This window comes from Schistocerca nitens, chromosome 4, assembly GCF_023898315.1.
Source record: "Schistocerca nitens isolate TAMUIC-IGC-003100 chromosome 4, iqSchNite1.1, whole genome shotgun sequence".
Classification (NCBI taxonomy): Eukaryota; Metazoa; Arthropoda; class Insecta; order Orthoptera; family Acrididae; genus Schistocerca; species Schistocerca nitens.
Genome location: NC_064617.1, coordinates 110,740,578 through 110,759,303, shown reverse-complemented (window position 1 = coordinate 110,759,303; position 18,726 = coordinate 110,740,578). Strand labels below are relative to the sequence as shown.

General features: G+C 46.6%; 1 protein-coding gene across 1 annotated transcript in view; it reads left to right on the top strand.

Moving 5' to 3' along the window:
* The window catches only part of LOC126252148 (ataxin-1), a 36,621-nt gene that overhangs the window by 5,295 nt on the left and 12,600 nt on the right, over window positions 1–18,726 (top strand). The window contains exons 4-5 of the mRNA XM_049953016.1: window positions 316–411; window positions 562–798. Coding sequence (XP_049808973.1) covers window positions 316–411; window positions 562–798 — 333 coding nt within the window. The remainder of the gene's footprint in view (window positions 1–315; window positions 412–561; window positions 799–18,726) is intronic.

Here is an 18,726-nt window from a genome sequence, read left to right as displayed (position 1 = left end):
TTTATCGGTTGACAGCATGTCATCGGCAAAGCAGCAGTTAAGAATTTGCCTATTTGCTTATTTTTGTGATTGGTCGTTGTGTATGTCTTTTAATTACGTTTTTCGTCGAATTGTGCGTGTGTGGTGTATTTTCTTTTTCTGTTGTAATTACTAACTGTACAAGTTGTCCAAACGGTTTGTACTTGACTCTCGCTTCCTCCTCCTCAATCATCACTTCCCTATCTTGGTCTCTTACCCTTACAACTCCAATCCGCTTGCTGTACAAGAGGGTATAACTGTGAGCAGCACGTAAGCGAGCGCCGGCGTGTGCGGCAGGTTCCTAGCGGCAAGGAGGGCTCGCTGAAGCACCGCATCCTGACGCGGCCCAGCCCTCCGTCGTCGACGGTGACGAGCGCCTCCGCCTCCGCGTCGGCCGCCTCGCCCCCGGCCCCCGCGCCGGCGCCCCCGCTGCCGCCCCCGCCGCCGGCGCACAAGCCGCAGCTGGCGCCCGCCCCCTCGGCGGCCGCCGCCGCCCCCGCGCCGCCGCGCTCGCCGGCCGGCGCCGCCCCCGCCGCCCCCCGGCCCGCGGCGTCGCCGCCGTCGGCGCGCTGCAACTTCACGCGCGGCTCGCTGATCCAGCTGGCGACGGGCGAGCTGCGGCGCGTCGAGGACATGCGCACCGAGGACTTCGTGGCGTGCGCCGACCGGCACGCCGAGCTGCGGCTCGACCCCAGCACCGTGGTGCGGATCGCAGACGCGCCGCCCGCCGCGCCGGGCCGCGCCACGCTCACACTCAGCTACGGCGAGGTCCGCACACAGGTGCGTCTCTCACTGCTGGCTGCATGGGGGGGGGGGGCGACTAGTCTTTTCCCCGCGCTTTCGCTCGACACTTATTGCACAGATCTTCTCCTCGCCCCTCTCAGTGTTCACCTGTCTCTCTGTCTACCTCAATCTCTCACCACTGTCTGTCCTTTTCCCTCGTCCCCACTTTCTCTGTCTTTTCACCTCCTCGTCTTGTGTCTCTCTGTCAGCCCATCTCATTCGCCCCCTCTCTCCGAACATTTCCTCCCCACTCTCCCTCTCCTAGTCCATCTCTCCCTCCTCACATCCGTTTCCAGCCTGCCCACTGCTTCTCTAAGACTTACACCTGCCTCTTCCCCCCTCTCTGTCCATCACTTCCCCCTCCACCTCACCCCTCTCTGTGTCCACCTCTCTCTGTCTACCTCAATCTCTGTCTACCGCAGCCTCTCACCATTATCTGCCTATTTCTCTTTTTGCTACTTTCTCTGTCTTTTCACCTCCTCCCCTTGCCTCTCCCTGTCTTTCTCTCTGCCAATCTCCTTCGCCCCACACCTGCCTCCTTCCCCCTCTCTGGCCATCACCTCGCCGTGTCTAGCTTCTCCCTCTACTTGCACATCCCCCCCCCCCTCCGCCATCTGTCTGTCCCCTCTGTCAGTCGCCTCCAGCCTCACTCTCCATCATCTCCTCCCATTTCTGTCCACCTCATCCTCCACTCTCTGCCACTATCGATCTGCTCCCCCCCCCCTCCCCCGTCTATCTGCTCAGCCCTGCCCATCCACACTTGTTGCTCCAACAAGGCATGCAAATACCACCTGCAAAACACGCCTCCTCCCCTCTCTCTGCCCGTTCATTCCCTCCTCCTATCTCTCTGTTTACTCCCTCCTCCCCTTCTTTATCTCTCTCTCTCACTCTCCCCTCTCTCTTTCCCTCCTTCCCCTCATTTCTCCCTCTCTCTGTTCATTCCCTCCTACCCTACCCTTTCTGAACTTTCCCTCCAACCCTTTCTTTCTGTCCATCCTCTCCTCTGTCCATCGCAACCCTCGCCCAACTGTACCCACCCACATTTTTAGACCCTGCAAAACAGAACAATAAAGCTGGCCAATATTACTCCCACAACATGCTTGTTTTGCAGGAAACACTTATACTTCAGGAGCTCAAAAGACACCTTTCTTATCTGTGTCTCCACTCCTGGAGCTAGGAGGTCATAAACACCACTGTCCTGATACTCGTGAAGTTTGCTCTTTGTATGCTAGATTTGGTGGAATGGATCCGGGGATTTGGGGTGAGATTCCAGGGATACATACATACATACATACACTCCGCTTTACACACTACTGACCAAGTCAGATCATCGCATAATAACTTGAATTCTTCTCCCTTCCTTGTTGTTTCCTATTTTTCAGTATTCCTTCATTTTTTCCCTTTTCTTTTCTTTTCTTTTTGTCTGGCCATCATGTACCCAATTTGTTATCTGTTATCTACCTGTTCAAAAAATGGTTCGGATGGCTCTGAGCACTATGGGACTTAACATCTATGGTCATCAGTCCCCTAGAACTTAGAACTAATTAAACCTAACTAACCTAAGGACATCACACAACACCCAGTCATCACGAGGCAGAGAAAATCCCTGACCCCGCCGGGAATCGAACCCGGGAACCCGGGTGTGGGAAGCGAGAACGCTACCGCACGACCACGAGCTGCGGACTATCTACCTGTTCTTCCATTCATCTATAAAATAGCTCATCTTCGTGCATTTCCTTATTCTGAAGCGGAATTATTACATTCATCTTTGACAGATGAAGAGATCAGCAGGACATTGAAAGCTTGTGAACATGCCCAGCAAAAACGAGTCGCATATGTTCACATCTTGAGAATATGGCGGCCACTCGAGGCCCATACCACTGGCCTCTAGGTACCCCAGAGCCAGAATGCGGTCCCCAAAGTGCTCCTCCAGGACAATGAACAGTCTCCTGCATCGATGGGGTCGAGCTCCGTCTTGCACGAACCACTTCTTGTCGAAATCAGGCTCACTTTGAATAATGGGGGTGAAATCATCTTCCAAAACTTTCACGTACCGACCGGTAGTTACCGTGCCGTCAAGGAACATCGCACCGATTATTCCGTGAATGGACACTGCACACCACACAGTCACCCATTGAAGGCGAAGAGACTTCTCGATCACGAAATGTGGATTCTCAATCCCCAAAATGCGCCAGTTTTGCTCGCTGACGAACTCATCCAAATGAAAGTGGACTTCTTCGCTAAAGCATGCGCGCATGTGCATACTAATTCCCATCGTGCCTCGCGGACAACCGTGCACTTTGAACGTTCTAATGCAACCCGTTCAGGAGTTATGACGATTTTATTTCATATACACTCCTGGAAATTGAAATAAGAACACCGTGAATTCATTGTTCCAGGAAGGGGAAACTTTATTGACACATTCCTGGGGTCAGATACATCACATGATCACACTGACAGAACCACAGGCACATAGACACAGGCAACAGAGCATGCACAATGTCGGCACTAGTACAGTGTATATCCACCTTTCGCAGCAATGCAGGCTGCTATTCTCCCATGGAGACGATCGTAGAGATGCTGGATGTAGTCCTGTGGAACGGCTTGCCATGCCATTTCCACCTGGCGCCTCAGTTGGACCAGCGTTCGTGCTGGACGTGCAGACCGCGTGAGACGACGCTTCATCCAGTCCCAAACATGCTCAATGGGGGACAGATCCGGAGATCTTGCTGGCCAGGGTAGTTGACTTACACCTTCTAGAGCACGTTGGGTGGCACGGGATACATGCGGACGTGCATTGTCCTGTTGGAACAGCAAGTTCCCTTGCCGGTCTAGGAATGGTAGAACGATGGGTTCGATGACGGTTTGGATGTACCGTGCCCTATTCAGTGTCCCCTCGACGATCACCAGTGGTGTACGGCCAGTGTAGGAGATCGCTCCCCACACCATGATTCCGGGTGTTGGCCCTGTGTGCCTCGGTCGTATGCAGTCCTGATTGTGGCGCTCACCTGCACGGCGCCAAACACGCATACGACCATCATTGGCACCAAGGCAGAAGCGACCCTCATCGCTGAAGACGACACGTCTCCATTCGTCCCTCCATTCACGCCTGTCGCGACACCACTGGAGGCGGGCTGCACGATGTTGGGGCGTGAGCGGAAGACGGCCTAACGGTGTGCGGGACCGTAGCCCAGCTTCATGGAGACGGTTGCGAATGGTCCTCGCCGATACCCCAGGAGCAACAGTGTCCCTAATTTGCTGGGAAGTGGCGGTGCGGTCCCCTACGGCACTGCGTAGGATCCTACGGTCTTGGCGTGCATCCGTGCGTCGCTGCGGTCCGGTCCCAGGTCGACGGGCACGTGCATTTCCGCCGACCACTGGCGACATCATCGATGTACTGTGGAGACCTCACGCCCCACGTGTTGAGCAATTCGGCGGTACGTCCACCCGGCCTCCCGCATGCCCACTATACGCCCTCGCTCAAAGTCCGTCAACTGCACATACGGTTCACGTCCACGCTGTCGCGGCATGCTACCAGTGTTAAAGACTGCGATGGAGCTCCGTATGCCACGGCAAACTGGCTGACACTGACGGCGGCGGTGCACAAATGCTGCGCAGCTAGCGCCATTCGACGGCCAACACCGCGGTTCCTGGTGTGTCCGCTGTGCCGTGCGTGTGATCATTGCTTGTACAGCCCTCTCGCAGTGTCCGGAGCAAGTATGGTGGGTCTGACACACCGGTGTCAATGTGTTCTTTTTTCCATTTCCAGGAGTGTAGTTCCGTGATTGTCATCGTTTATGATCCAGCGTGCACCAAACACGAATTCATAGGGACCTCTATTTTTCACTGCGAACTTTCCGAAATTCTTGCAGTAGTTTACTTAATCCTAAAATATCACAATAAATACGATCATTAACGAAATGGTAGGCTGTTCATCGTGAAGCTAGAAGATGTCCAGGAATAACATTTTTTTACCAAATAGTTTCTTTACAGTCGGTTGAGAAAAATTGCAGTTATGCCGCCTCCTGCTTCCTGCCGTTTACGAAGTCAAGCCAGCCAGCTAGCTTCTGCGCTGATTCATACACCGTTTCACGATACGAGGTAGCCGTCACCCTCGCTTGCTAGCCAGCAGGCATGCGCATCATCTAGCAAACTTGCGGAGATCATTATCCCGTGTGAGGCAGGCTTTAGGGATAAACGACCACAGTTTAAGGAAAAGCAGGAACAGTTTTCCGAAAACTTAACGTGCACAAAGGAGATAGTCAGGACTGTCTTTCAGGACCAGAGCGGTTGGTTGGCTGCGAACGGCGTAATCACATAAGGCGTCTCCGAAGTTCTACACTACTGGCCATTAAAATTGCTAAACCACGAATATGACGTGCTACAAACGCGAAATTTAACCGACAGGAAGAAGATGCTGTGATATGTAAATGATTAGCTTTTCAGAGCATTCACACAAGGTTGGCGCCGGTGGCGACACCTACAACGTGCTGACATGAGGAAAGTATCCAACCGATTTCTCATACACAAACACCAGTTGACCGGCGTTTCCAGGTGAAACGTTGTCGTGATGCCTCGTGTAAGGAAGAGAAATGCGTACCATCACGTTTCCGACTTTGATAAAGGTCGGATTGTAGCCTATCGCAAATGCGGTTTATCGTATCGCGACATTGCTGCTCGCGTTGGTCGAGATCCAATGACTGTTAACAGAATATGGAATCGGTGGGTTTAGGAGGGTAATACGGAACGCCGTGCTGGATCCCATCGGCCTTGTATCACTAGCAGTCGAGATGACAGGTATCTTATCCGCATGGCTGTAACGGACCGTGCAGCCACGTCTCGATCCCTGAGTCAACAGATGGGGACGTTTGCAAGACAACAACCAACTGCACGAACAGTTCGACGACGTTTGCAGCAGCATGGACTATCAGCTCGGAGACCGTGGCTGCGGTTACCCTTGGCGCTGCATCACAGACAGGAGCGCCTGTGATGGTGTACTCAACGACGAACCTGGGTGCACGATTGGCAAAACGTCATTTTTTCGGATGAATCCAGGTTCTGTTTACAACATCATGATGGTCGCATCCGTGTTTGGCGACATCGCGTTGAACGCACATTGGAAGCGTGTATTCGTCATCGCCATACTGGCGTATCACCCGGCGTGATGGTAAAGGGTGCCATTGGTTACAAGCCTCGGTCACCTCTTGTTCGCATTGACGGCACTTTGAACAGTGGACGTTACATTTCAGATGTGTTACGACCCGTGGCTCTATCCTTCATTCGATCCCTGCGAAACCCTGCATTTCAGCAGGATAATGCACGACCGAATGTTGCAGGTCCTGTACGGGCCTTTCTGGATACAGAAAATGTTCGACTGCTGCCCTGACGCCGGCCGCGGTGGTCTCGCGGTTCTAGGCGCACAGTCCGGAACCGCGCGACTGCTACGGGCGCAGGTTCGAATCCTGCCTCGGGCATGGTTGTGTGTGATGTCCTTAGGATAGTTAGGTTTAAGTAGTTCTAAGTTCTAGGGGACTAATGACCACAGCAGTTGAGTCCCATAGTGCTCAGAGCCATTTGAACCATTTTGCTGCCCTGGCCAGCATATTCTCCACATCTCTCACCAATTGAAAACGTCTGGTCAATGGTGGCCGATCAACTGGCTCGTCACAATACGCCAATCACTACTGTTGATGAACTGTGGTATCGTGTTGAAGCTGCATTGGCAGCTGTACGTGTACACGCCATCCAAGCTTCTTTGACTCAATGCCCAGGCGTATCAAGGCCGTTATTATGGCCAGAGGTTGTTGGTGGTTCTTGGTACTGATTTCTCAGGATCTATGCACCGAAATTGCGCGAAAGTGTAATCACATGTCAGTTATAGTATAATATATTTGTCCAATGAATACCCGTTTATCGTCTGCATTTCTTCTCGGTGTAGCAATTTTAATGGCGAGTAGTGTATTTGTGGCGTAGAAGGCAATCTGGCATCTCATTGATGACATTCCTCTTTGTTGCGTCTGATATTGCCGTTCTCGGTTGGGAATGATGCGCAACGTGAAATTCAACGTGACGTCTTAGAGCCCGAGCAGCTGCAAGTTCGCGTTCGAGTTCCGTGTGATCAAAGACGAGCTCTCGCGCGCCACCTGGTGGCCCTGGGTAGGCAGGCAGGCAGGCCAGCGTTTGTGTCATGGCGGGTGCGCCGCCGCCTCCGCCGCCACAGACGGCTGCGTCTAATTCCGTCCGCGGCCGGGCTGAAAACAAAAGAAATCACGCGCCGTGCATAAAATAAACATAATAGCGGATCTGCCCACTGAAATAGTCCCGCCACTGCGGCCAGCTGCTGCCGCCAACACTGCTCTCTCTCTCTCTCTCTCTCTCTCTCTCTCTCTCTCTACCTCTTCTCTTCACGATATTCAGAAACCGATGTGCTATGCCATCCGTCGCTACCTTTATGCTTCAGTCATACTGTGCCTTGTGTTCTTTTAACCGTCGCAGTGTGTGGCTTTTTGTGTGTGCTACTTTTAAACAGTTTTTTTTTTATCTCCATTTTACAGTCACCCCGTTTTTTGTCTATTGTCTTCCATGATGTTCCCCTTTTTTATATCTATGTTCACCTTATTCTCTCCTTTGCTGTTTTTAAATGTCTTCTATTGTTTTGTTCTATGTCTTTCGGCTGAAGAGCAGCGCCTATGCTGCTGCCAGCCCGCCCCGATGGGGAATTGAAATACAATAAAGGAAAAAAGAAAAAAAAACTCAGAAACCGTCGCCAGAGGCTACACTTGCATTGTCGCGCTCTGAACTTCCATTAAAGCCTTGTTACAAAACAGGAGTATCTGGAAGATACGCTACAGTAACTACACTGACTGACGAAAAAGTGAAGCACCTACAAGAAGTGTTATGATGCGGCTAAATTCCGTACACATACATAAAATCAGAGCCGCTCCGAGAACACTTTTTAACACAAGCTACCTTTTTTTTGCTTCGTCCCCATTCCCACAGCCAATACTTGCCTTTCCTGCTGTTGGCAAACCTTTTAAAAATACTTCCTAATTTTATGAACGTCGAAATGTTTTTTTTTTTTTCTTTTAAAGTTGTATGACACAGACATTCCTCTGTAGCGGAAATACATTTCTGAATTTCCTTACGGTAAAAATATTAAAATAAGAAACTGTTTAAGGTAATTCCTGAGGTCTTTAAAAGCTTTTACTGAAAGCAGAAAGATATATTGTTCTAGCTAAAATTAAAACGGAGTAAAGGAAACAAAAGAAAAATTCCGAGTAGGTATTAAAATCCATAGGGAAGAAATAAAAACTTTGAGGTTCGCCGATGACATTGTAATTCTGTCAGAGACAGCAAAGGACTTGGAAGAGCAGTTGAACGGAACAGACAGTGTTTGAAAGGAGGATATAAGATGGACATTAACAAAAGCAAAACGAGGATACTAGAATGTAGTCGAACTAAGTCGGGTGATACTGAGGGAATTAGGAAATGTGACACAAAGTAGTAAAGGAGTTTCGCTATTTGGGGAGCAAAATAACTGATGATGGTCGAAGTAGAGAGGATATAAAATGTGGACTGGCAATGGCAAGGAAAGCGTTTCTGAAGAAGAGAAATTTGTTAACATCGAGTATAGATTTAAGTATCAGAAAGTCGTTTCTGAAAGTATTTGTATGGAGTGTAGCCATGTATGGAAGTGAAACATGGACGATAAATAGTTTGGACAAGAAGAGAATAGAAGCTTTCGAAATGTGGTGCTACAGAAGAATGATGAAGATTAGATGGGTAGATCATATAACTAATGAGGAGGTATTGAATAGGATTCGGGAGAAGAGACGGTTGTGGCACAACTTGACTAGAAGAAGGGATCAGTTGGTAGGACATGTTCTGAGGCACCGAGGGATCACCAATTTAGTATTGGAGGGCAGCGTGGAGGGTAACAATGGTAGAGGGAGACCAAGAGATGAATACACTAAGCAGATTCAGAAGGATGTAGGTTGCAGTAGGTACTGGGAGATGAAGAAGCTTGCACAGGATAGAGTAGCATGGAGAGCTGCATCAAACCAGTCTCTGGACTGAAGACCACAACAACAACAAGAACAACAGGAAGAATAATAATAAAATATCTGTTATTTTTGTAGTTTAACAGTGGAACATTTAAATTCTATAATTCAAAAATTATTTCATTTCCCATCGGAAAAAGTGGGAGAAAATACAAAAAATATCACGCTTTACTCCGTAAGTTCTGTGTTAAATATGAAGAAAACTCAACATTAAGTAGTTAAATTTGTCATGAGAGTAGCTGAAAATTGTTAAAAATGATCAACATTTTTATGTATACAACTAAATAGGAAAACACAAATTGGTGTGTGATAGGAAAGACAAAATCCTGTATTAATCACGTCGTATATAATTTCTACAGTTGTTCAGTATTTGTACTGGCAATTTTTCCCTTCGACAAAAACATAATATCGAAATATTTCTAGCCTTCAACGTAGCAAAAGCTTTCAAAAAGTGTCGACATAATGCATGTCTTCATCAGCTTAGGATTGAAAACCGGCTTTCACCACTAACTGCATTTACAGGTACAGTCAGGGGGAGTCATAAGCGTATGAAGGTATTGGAAAAATGTAAATAAGATTGTTTTTTGCAGTATATGATTTAGTCAGAATTTCTGGCAGAAAGAATAGGCACTAAGATCAAAACTTCATATTCAGATCATGAATGTCATTTAGAAAGGTGATGCTTTTAGTATGATTATCTGTAAGTTAAAATGTATCTTTTACTGACCCTATAGCAGTACCGGCGGTAAGGTAAATGGAAGTGAGCGTTTGGCGTCATTGGCCGGGAAGCTCCTTACGGAAGGAACGTTCCGCTTTCGTCAGTAGGTTCATTGTTAGACTCATAGGTAAATTGTTTCTTCACCCTTTGGGACGAGTTTTACTTTCTTTTTCAAAGTCTGAATGAGATGCAAGTTTGTCAGCAAGCACTTTTGCGTCCATTGCCACACTGTTAAATCTCTAGTCTGATCTCATACTTTCAAAAAACTGCCATCATTTTTAGCTACATCTACAACATTCAGTATATTGATGGTAATTTCTGTAATTCTTATAGCTTTCTTGCTATACCATTTGTTCCGTTTTACTTTAGAATTTTCAGGTCTCATAAACAGCATCATACACGTGTTCAGTCTAGTGTCTAGGCTCCAGGACATGGTAGTGCTCCATCGTTCACATAGTCTAACGAATTAGCTCCACGTGGCACAAAAATTCCTCAAGAGTTAAGGTCTTTAATTCGTCTTGAACTATATTTTTCCTTTTCACGTTCGAACCGTTATCATATCCTTGGCCTGTTACATTTTTCAAATGCGTCTGCCGTCTTACCATCTCGGTTAGATATTCATCCGAAGGTATACTGAGAAAACACTGAAAACCGTGCTCCCCCGGCTGGACTGCCAAAGCTCCATCGCTTCTGCCACCCCCCTCCACCCCCCAATAAAACGATGTTTCTGCAATTTTTCTACAGAGATTTAGTAAATCTAGCAAAACCATGTTGATGAAAAATACTACACACAATAAATTAAGTGTGTAAGTAAAACAAAATCGAAAAATCGATATCTTATTGGTTATGGTACCTACTGTGCTTTTGTTTTGGTATGGAGTATAATAAACAACAGCTTTTGTTTGCTCCTGATAAATTTTTAGTAGTGCATGGATTGTTAATTAGAAATAAAACGGGCTATGATTGAGAGCTGGGTAAATGTGCTTTTCCAGGAATTGGGGTGTTTTTTTACAATTTTTCTTTGGATTCCCTTCTTTTAGCGAAGCAAACTTATCAATTAAGTCATTGAAATAAAGTTTAGCTGCTGTATCGTAATCGACAAGATAGAGAGGCTGGTTTCACCCACACTCGACCTTAAGTAGTTTTTTATCAGTCTTTAATTGACTGGAACTGCGTTTTCGAAGCGCTGCAGTTACAGGCAGCCGAAACTTATTGGCACGAAAATCACTGGCTCGAGGGCAGGTAAGCTACACATCCCTCCACGTTTTTTGCCCGCTTCCTTTGCCGTCGCAAAAATGGAAGTTTTCGGCCAAGTAGATATTTAATTCCGCACACGCTCTCCGACATCTGAAAATCTGCAAAACCGCAGCGAAGCAGCAGCAAGACCTCCCTTTTTTGTATACTGCCTTCATTTGGCTTTAATAATTTTTATTTTATTGTTGTACGGTCCAGATTCTGGTCTTAGGCCATTTTCAAGTACAGAAACCGGAATAAACAATAGTAGTATAAATCACAAAACAATTTCCGGACCGTATAGCACAGCTGTTACATGAAACTGTTAATCAATAAACAGATATGCGGCATACTACTGTGTGTGAACACCTGACATGGACATAGATGAAACGATCTTCAGAAGATCGCCTGAGAGATATCACAGTCTGGACAATCCAGTATGTGCTGTGTTAGGGAACAAGTTGGCTTGCCGGCCGCGGTGGTCTCGCGGTTCTAGGCGCGCAGTCCGGAACCGTGCGACTGCTACGGTCGCAGGTTCGAATCCTGCCTCGGGCATGAATGTGTGTGATGTCCTTAGGTTAGTTAGGGTTAAGTTGTTCTAAGTTCTGGGGGACTGATGACCACAGCAGTTGAGTCCCATAGTGCTCACAAGGGAACCTCCCCATCGCACCCCCCTCAGATTTAGTTATACGTTGGCACAGTGGATAGGCCTTGAAAAACTGAATACAGATCAATCGAGAAAACAGGAAGAAGTTGTGTGGAACTATGAAAAAAAATAGTAAAATATACAAACTGAGTGTTCCATGCGTAACATAAGCAACATCAAGGAGACTGTGAGCGCAGAAGCGCCGTGGGCCCGTGGTTAGAATAAGTGACTGCGGGACAAGAGGACCTTGGTTCAAGTCTTCGCTCGACTGAAAATTTTACTTTCTTTATTTTCGCAAAGATATGATATGTCCGTTCTTTCATTGACGTCTCTGTTCACTGTAACAAGTTTAGTGTCTGTGTTTTGCGACCGCACCGCAAAACCGTGCGATTAGTAGACGAAAGGACGTGCCTCTCCAATGGGAACCGAAAACATTTGATCGCATGGTCATTGGTCAACCGATTCCTCCACAGGAAAACACATCTGATATATTCTATACGACACTGGTCACGGCATGTGCGTCACATGACAGGAATATGTTGTCGACCCACCTAACTTGTACACTTCGCGAACGGGTGAAAAGATTCTTCTACTTTGCCCGATTTAGGTTTTCTTGTGGATGTGATAAACACTCCCAAAAAAGTGATGAAAACATAAGAGTTTGTCACATAAACTGAAAATAAAAAATTAAAATTTTCAGTAAGGGTTAGACTTGAACCTAGGACCTCCCCTTCCTCAGCTGCTCTCGCTAACCACGGGACCACCGCGCTCCTTGACTCCCAGTGTCCTTGATGTTGCCTGTCTTTGCATTGACTACTCAGTTTGTATATTTTACTAATTTTTTTCATAGTTCCACATAACTTCTTCCTGTTTTCTCGATTGACCTGTGTTCAGTTTTTCAAGGCCTAACCACTGTGCCAAATTATAACTAAATCTGAGGGGGGTGCGATGGGGAGGTTCCCTTGTCAGAGCCAACAAGTTGGCTTAACTGTTTATTTTCCATGATAATTAAATTATCTTTGCATTCACTGATACTGTGCGGACAGTGTTTCGCGGCAGTTGACCGCAATTGTAAACAACGAGAATGTAGTGTGAGGAGCGGTGCGAGGGAATAAGCCCTGTGCCTCTATGCCGAACGGCTGCCATCCTACGCCCGCATTCTGTGCTTCCAGGAAAGCAGAGCTGAGATAACGGCCACAGGGATCATTCATTCCTTTTGTTGTGTTGAGAGTCGCATTCGAATGCCTTAGTGCCAGGATTAGTCTCATTTCTAAATAAGAAAAAGAAAACAAGCAATGTACAACACACAGAGCAAATTGCAGTACACAAAGAATATTATAGTCAGTTTAGTGAGTCACCGTTGGAGAATACTGACGAGTTATTTACGGAAGAATCTTAGAGTTGACTACAAATGGGTCATATAAAAGACATTAGGATTTTGGTAATATTACAGCGTTTAACACAGAAAAAGCAAATAAACGACAAAGAAAATGAAACGTACACTTACAATTTGTGTCACACATCTTATGAATCAGATACTATTTACAGCTGAAATATCACTTTTCTAGTGCTGCAAATACACTACTGGCCATTAAAATAGCCACACCAACAAGAAATGCAGATGATAAACGGGTATTCATTCGACAAATATATTATACTATAACTGACATGTGATTACATTTTCACGCAATTTGGATGCATAGATCCTGAGAAATCAGTACCCAGAACAACCACCTCTGGCCGTTAAAATGGCCTTGATATGCCCGGGCATTGAGTCAAACAGAGCTTGGATGGCGTGTACAGGTACAGCTGCCCATGCAGCTTCAACACGATACCACAGTTCATCAACAGTAGTGACTGGCGTATTGTGACGAGCCAGTTGCTCGGCCACCATTGACCAGACGTTTTCAATTGGAGAGAGATCTGGAGAATGTGCTGGCCAGGGTAGCGGTCGAACATTTTCTGTATCCAAAAAGGCCCGTACAGGGCCTGCAACATGCGGTCGGGCATTATCTTGCTGAAATGTAGGGATCGAATGAAGGGTAGAACCACGGGTCGTAACACATCTGAAATGTAACGTCCACTGTTCAAAGTGCCGTCAATGCGAACAAGAGGTGACCGAGATGTGTAACCAATGGCACCCTTCACCATCACGCCGGGTGATACGCCAGTATGACGATGACGAATACACGTTTCCAATGTGCGTTCACCGCGATGTCGCCAAACACGGATGCGACCATCCTGATGTTGTAAACAGAACCTGGATTCATCCGAAAAAATAACGTTCTGCCATTCGTGCATCCAGGTTCGTCGTTGAGTACACCATCGCAGGCGCTCCTGTCTGTGATGCAGCGTCAAGGGTAACCGCATCCGTGGTTTCCGAGCTGATAGTCCATGTTACTGCAAACGTCGTCGAACTGTTAGTGCAGACGGCTGTTGTCTTGCAAACGTCCCAATCTGTTGACTCAGGGATCGAGACGTGGCTGCACGATCCGTTACATCCATTCGGCTAAGATGCCTGTCATCTCGACTGCTAGTTATACAAGGCCGTTGGGATCCAGCACGGCGTTCCATATTACCCTCCTGAACCCACCGATTCCATATTCTGCTAAAAGTCATTGGATCTCGACCAACGCGAGCAGCAATGTCGTGATACGATAAACAGCAATCGCGATAGGCTACAATCCGACCTTTATCAAAGTCGGAAACGTGATGGTACGCATTTGTCCTCCTTACAGGAGGCGTCACAACAACGTTTCACCAGGCAACGCCGGTCAACTGCTGTTTGTATGAGAAATCGTTGGAAACTTTCCACATGACAGCACGTTGTAGGTGTCGCCACCGCCGCTAGCCTTGTGTGAATGCTCTGAAAAGCTAATCATTTGCATATCACAGCATCTTCTTCCTGTCGGTTAAATTTCGCGTCTGTAGCACGTCATCTTCGTGGTGTAGCAATTTTAATGGCCAGTAGTGTTAAAGAGGTCAGCTTTTTGCTGTGAAAAACGTGCTTGCGTGCTACCTCGCCAGTTCCGACAAGCGATTAGAACCGTCGGTAGAAGAAATGCTATTGGTCAGTAAGCATTTGCATTGCTACTGGCGGACGATGAGTCTTCACTGAAGAGCAGCCTGAAGTTCACACACAGCGCAGTGATACGTCAGCCGGGCGCCTAGGCGATGCGTTCGTGAATTTGTACTGAAATAATGAAATGTAAATCGCTATTCTCCCAATGCTAGTACATTACTGATACGTACTGCGGCTTGCCCATCGTTTAAACAGACACTGGCGACTTCAATAAAATTCAAGCAACTTTAACATCGAAACACGTACCCAGCCCAGACAGCACTCCGTCTTCAGGCCACGAGTGGCCTACCGGGACCGTCCGACCGCCGTGTCATCCTCAGAGGTGGATAAGCGCAAATATAATCTGTTTTTGCTGTTTCTGCCAAAGTGGATCTTGGAAATCAGTCCACTTTTTCTAAGTTGGCTCTCAAAAAAGTTACAATGAGAAAACAAGATGTAGATAACGTATCAACAGTTTTTAAAAAATTCGAGGGATCGTTGGACACCAACGTTTTCGGTAAAGTGATTACCTTAAACCCTTAAATCTAGATAGCACTGAAATGAGCTAATGTGGCTGCCACGTACCATTCTGTTCTTTTAGTCACAGCACTACCATTTGGATTTTCGACCAGGCTTCGTAAAATTCATACCGTATGTAAAAGGACATAAGCATGAGAAAAGTGCTACAAAATACGATTTACAGGAAACGTGAGCGAGTTCATTTATCGTGATTTCAGCTCAGCAAAGCTGAGATGTGGCGTGGCAAAAGCCATACCTTAGCACCATGAATCTTGGTAGGGAGTTTGTGTTGTCGAACAAACGCTCTTAGAAGAGCTTCACTTCTGCGGTTAATATAGTATAATGACTTGTAAATAATAGATTTGAGCTACCAGTCGTCCTTGTTCATTGCGGTGAACTGTGGATGAAGCCCGACCAACAGGCATTACATGCATTGATCAAAAATGATAGTGCAATGAGAATGGCCAGTTTATAGCTGAAATCTAGATCTGCCAATAAAATTTAAAATAGGGCGGCTGATAGCTGAAATCTATTATTTGCAAGTCAATATAACAGTCGTTGCGTGCAACAGCCTTCTGAATGGAAGGTAACCTGATATAATGATAAAAGCCGTTTTCTTGTTTCGTGGTGGTGAACTGCATCGGCTGTATTTACCTATCCTTTGATGACCGCCGACGTAGACATGTTCGCCTAGTGACGTAAATTGCAATTATTCTTAGATCAGCAGTCGGGATGCGTTCGGTGCGTTGGGAAAATTATTGTATACGAGGACTGAGCGGAAAGTAATTCGAATTTGATGACTGTTACTAGTTCTGGATGCAAGTGCCTTTATCTAGTCTGTTTCTTCGAAATGACGAGTACATATTCTAGCGTTTGCGGCATGCACAGCGTCTTTCCTACAGCATTTCGACAGGTGCTTTGCAAATTTGCATCGTGGGTGAAAGCATGAAGCTCTACTTCAGTCTCATTTTGTGTCACGATTGTGAGCTTTAAAGCCTAGTTTACACGACGACACTAGGTTACACGCAACTGCGCTACCGACCACTGCGCATGCGCGCCGCATGTTTGCGCAACTCGTTAGTGAAACTATAAAAACTTTCAGCGTGTCCAACTTTGGCGCCACTAGTTGCATGAGTTTTGAGGCTATGTGTGTTTGTGAAGTGTAGACAAACTGAAATATGAAGTGGGGAACGGAGAATCATGTTCGCTTTTTGGATATGTATGCTTTGCGTAGGTGTTTGTGGGATTTCAGTGATGCTGATTACAAAAATCAGCAACATATTGCTGCCGCTGAGACCGTCATGTGCGATCACAATATAGATTGTTTGACAATATCTGAGCTGCAGGGCAAAATTTATTGAGTTGGGAGCACATATACAACAGAATTAAAAAAAATACAAACAAGTGTAATTCTAGCTGTGGCAATGCTGCTCTCATCTACAAGATTAAAAACCCATCGTTCGAGTTGGCCAACTCTTTGTTAAGGAATATTGTCGACAGGAGGGAAGGCTATACAAATTCTAGAAGCTGCATTCTTTATTCAGCATTCATCTATTTAAAACGTCTCTGCAGTGCTCCCCATTCACATACGTTAGAATTTTGAAATATTGCCACTGTACAGATCTGTCTTCAAGAGAGTAGTTTGCAAACCATTCTCTTCTTAATGCGGCCTGCTTCGAATAATTATTGTTCAAAAATGGTTCAAATGGCTCTGAGCACTATGGGACTTAACATCTTAGGTCATCAGTCCCCCAGAACTTAGAACTACTTAAACCTAACTAACCTAAGGACATCACACACATCCATGCCCGAGGCAGGATTCGAACCTGCGACCGTAGCAGTCCCACGGTTCCGGACTGCAGCGCCTAGAACCGCAAGACCACCGCGGCCGGCTGAATAATTATTGTTGCTAATGTTAATAATTATTACTGTTAATGTTAGTAATTATTGGTGTTAATCAAATAGCGTCATCACCAACTGAAACCGTATCTTATGGCATGCCGAGTGTTCTCGATTGTATTGCACACAATATGATGTATAATTTCAGTTCTGGCGACAGTGCTTTATGCATTACAGTACCTTTATTCCTTATCGCATAATTAACCCTATTTAGAAGAAACGTGAACAGTTCTGGTGACATCCCCAGATAATTAAAAGAACTTCTGGGATCTTCCGTTATAAAGTATTTCATCGAGGATGCTGAACAACCGAACTGACGTCTTTACTTCATCCAGTCACGAATCGAAACACGTTTGTCATTTTTTGCTTATGCAGCGATTCCACGCAACAAATTTAACTCCATCACATCTCGTGCGACGTGCAGCTGCCAAAACTTTCATTTCAGACACGACTCAGGAACCCAGAAAACGACGAAACTGAAGTATACACTGGTTTCGCCGTGTCTACAGTCAAATATGAAACCATTCGCGTGCAACTCAATCCACGCAACGAGTGGCGCAACCCACTGTCGTGGTGTAGAATAGGCTTTATAGTCAACAACGGCGCAACTTGGTGCCGCTAACACTCAGAACACAGATACGTTGGGAGCACATCAGCAGAGATGTTTTTGTTTCTGCGCACCGCTTACTGCGCTCCCGTGCCTCAAAGTGTAAGAAGGGGAGAATATGACGACGTGTATATTCGAAATAGTGGAAGCGAAGACAGGAAAGCGACACCTTTTTTTCCCCGTTACGCCAATAGCCACGTTGGCGCGGGTGCACGCCAGTAAGGTAAGGCGGCCTTGCGCCGACCTCCGCTGGCTGCGGCGCGCCTCTCAAGGTCACGCGGCGCAAGCTGACCCGTGGGTTTCCTGGCCCACCGCTCGCCGCGTCATCGCTATTTCGCGTGCAGCCAATACGCCGCGCCGGCAGCGTAAAAACTAGCGCCAGAGAATTCAGCTGACCTCACTCCTACTTCCATCGCATGTACTCATGAAGCCAGCTAGTTTCCCTCGAGTTATCTACTGAACAGGAAGTAAAAAGTCTATCTATATGCTTCAAGTGATTTAGAGGAGTTTGCCGGCCGCAGTGGTCTAGCGGTTCTTTTTCATTGCCGGCCGCGGTGGTCTACCGGTTCTAGGCGCGCAGTCCGGAACCGCGCGGCTGCTACGGTCGCAGGTTCGAATCTTGCCTCTGGCATGGATGTGTGTGATGTCCTTAGGTTAGTTAGGTTTAAGTAGTTCTAAGTTCTATGCCGCCGTGGTGGCCAAGCGGTTAAAGGCGCTATAGTCTGGAACCGCGCGGCCGCTACGGTCGCAGGTTCGAATCCTGCCTCGGGCATGGATGTGTGTGATGTCCTTAGGTTAGTTAGATTTAAGTAGTTTTAAGTTCTAGGGGACTGATGACCTTAGAAGTTAAGTCCCATAGTGCTCAGAGCCATTTGAGCCATTTTTCTAAGTTCTAGGGGACTGATGACCACAGATTTTAAGTCCCATACTGCTCAGAGCCATTTGAACCATTTTTTGATTTATATATTGTTCCGTGGGACCAAATTAAGGAGAAGTCTCCATGGACATGGAACGAGTCAATACATGAAATTATAACACGATATTAGAAACAGATAAAATGAAATATAAAAAAAACATATTCAGGTGACAAGTCGTAAGTTTAAATAAAGAAAATCAACAATGTAACACTGGAATTTGCTTAATTTTTTAGCTCTTCCAGGAGCTCCTCGACAGAATTGAAGG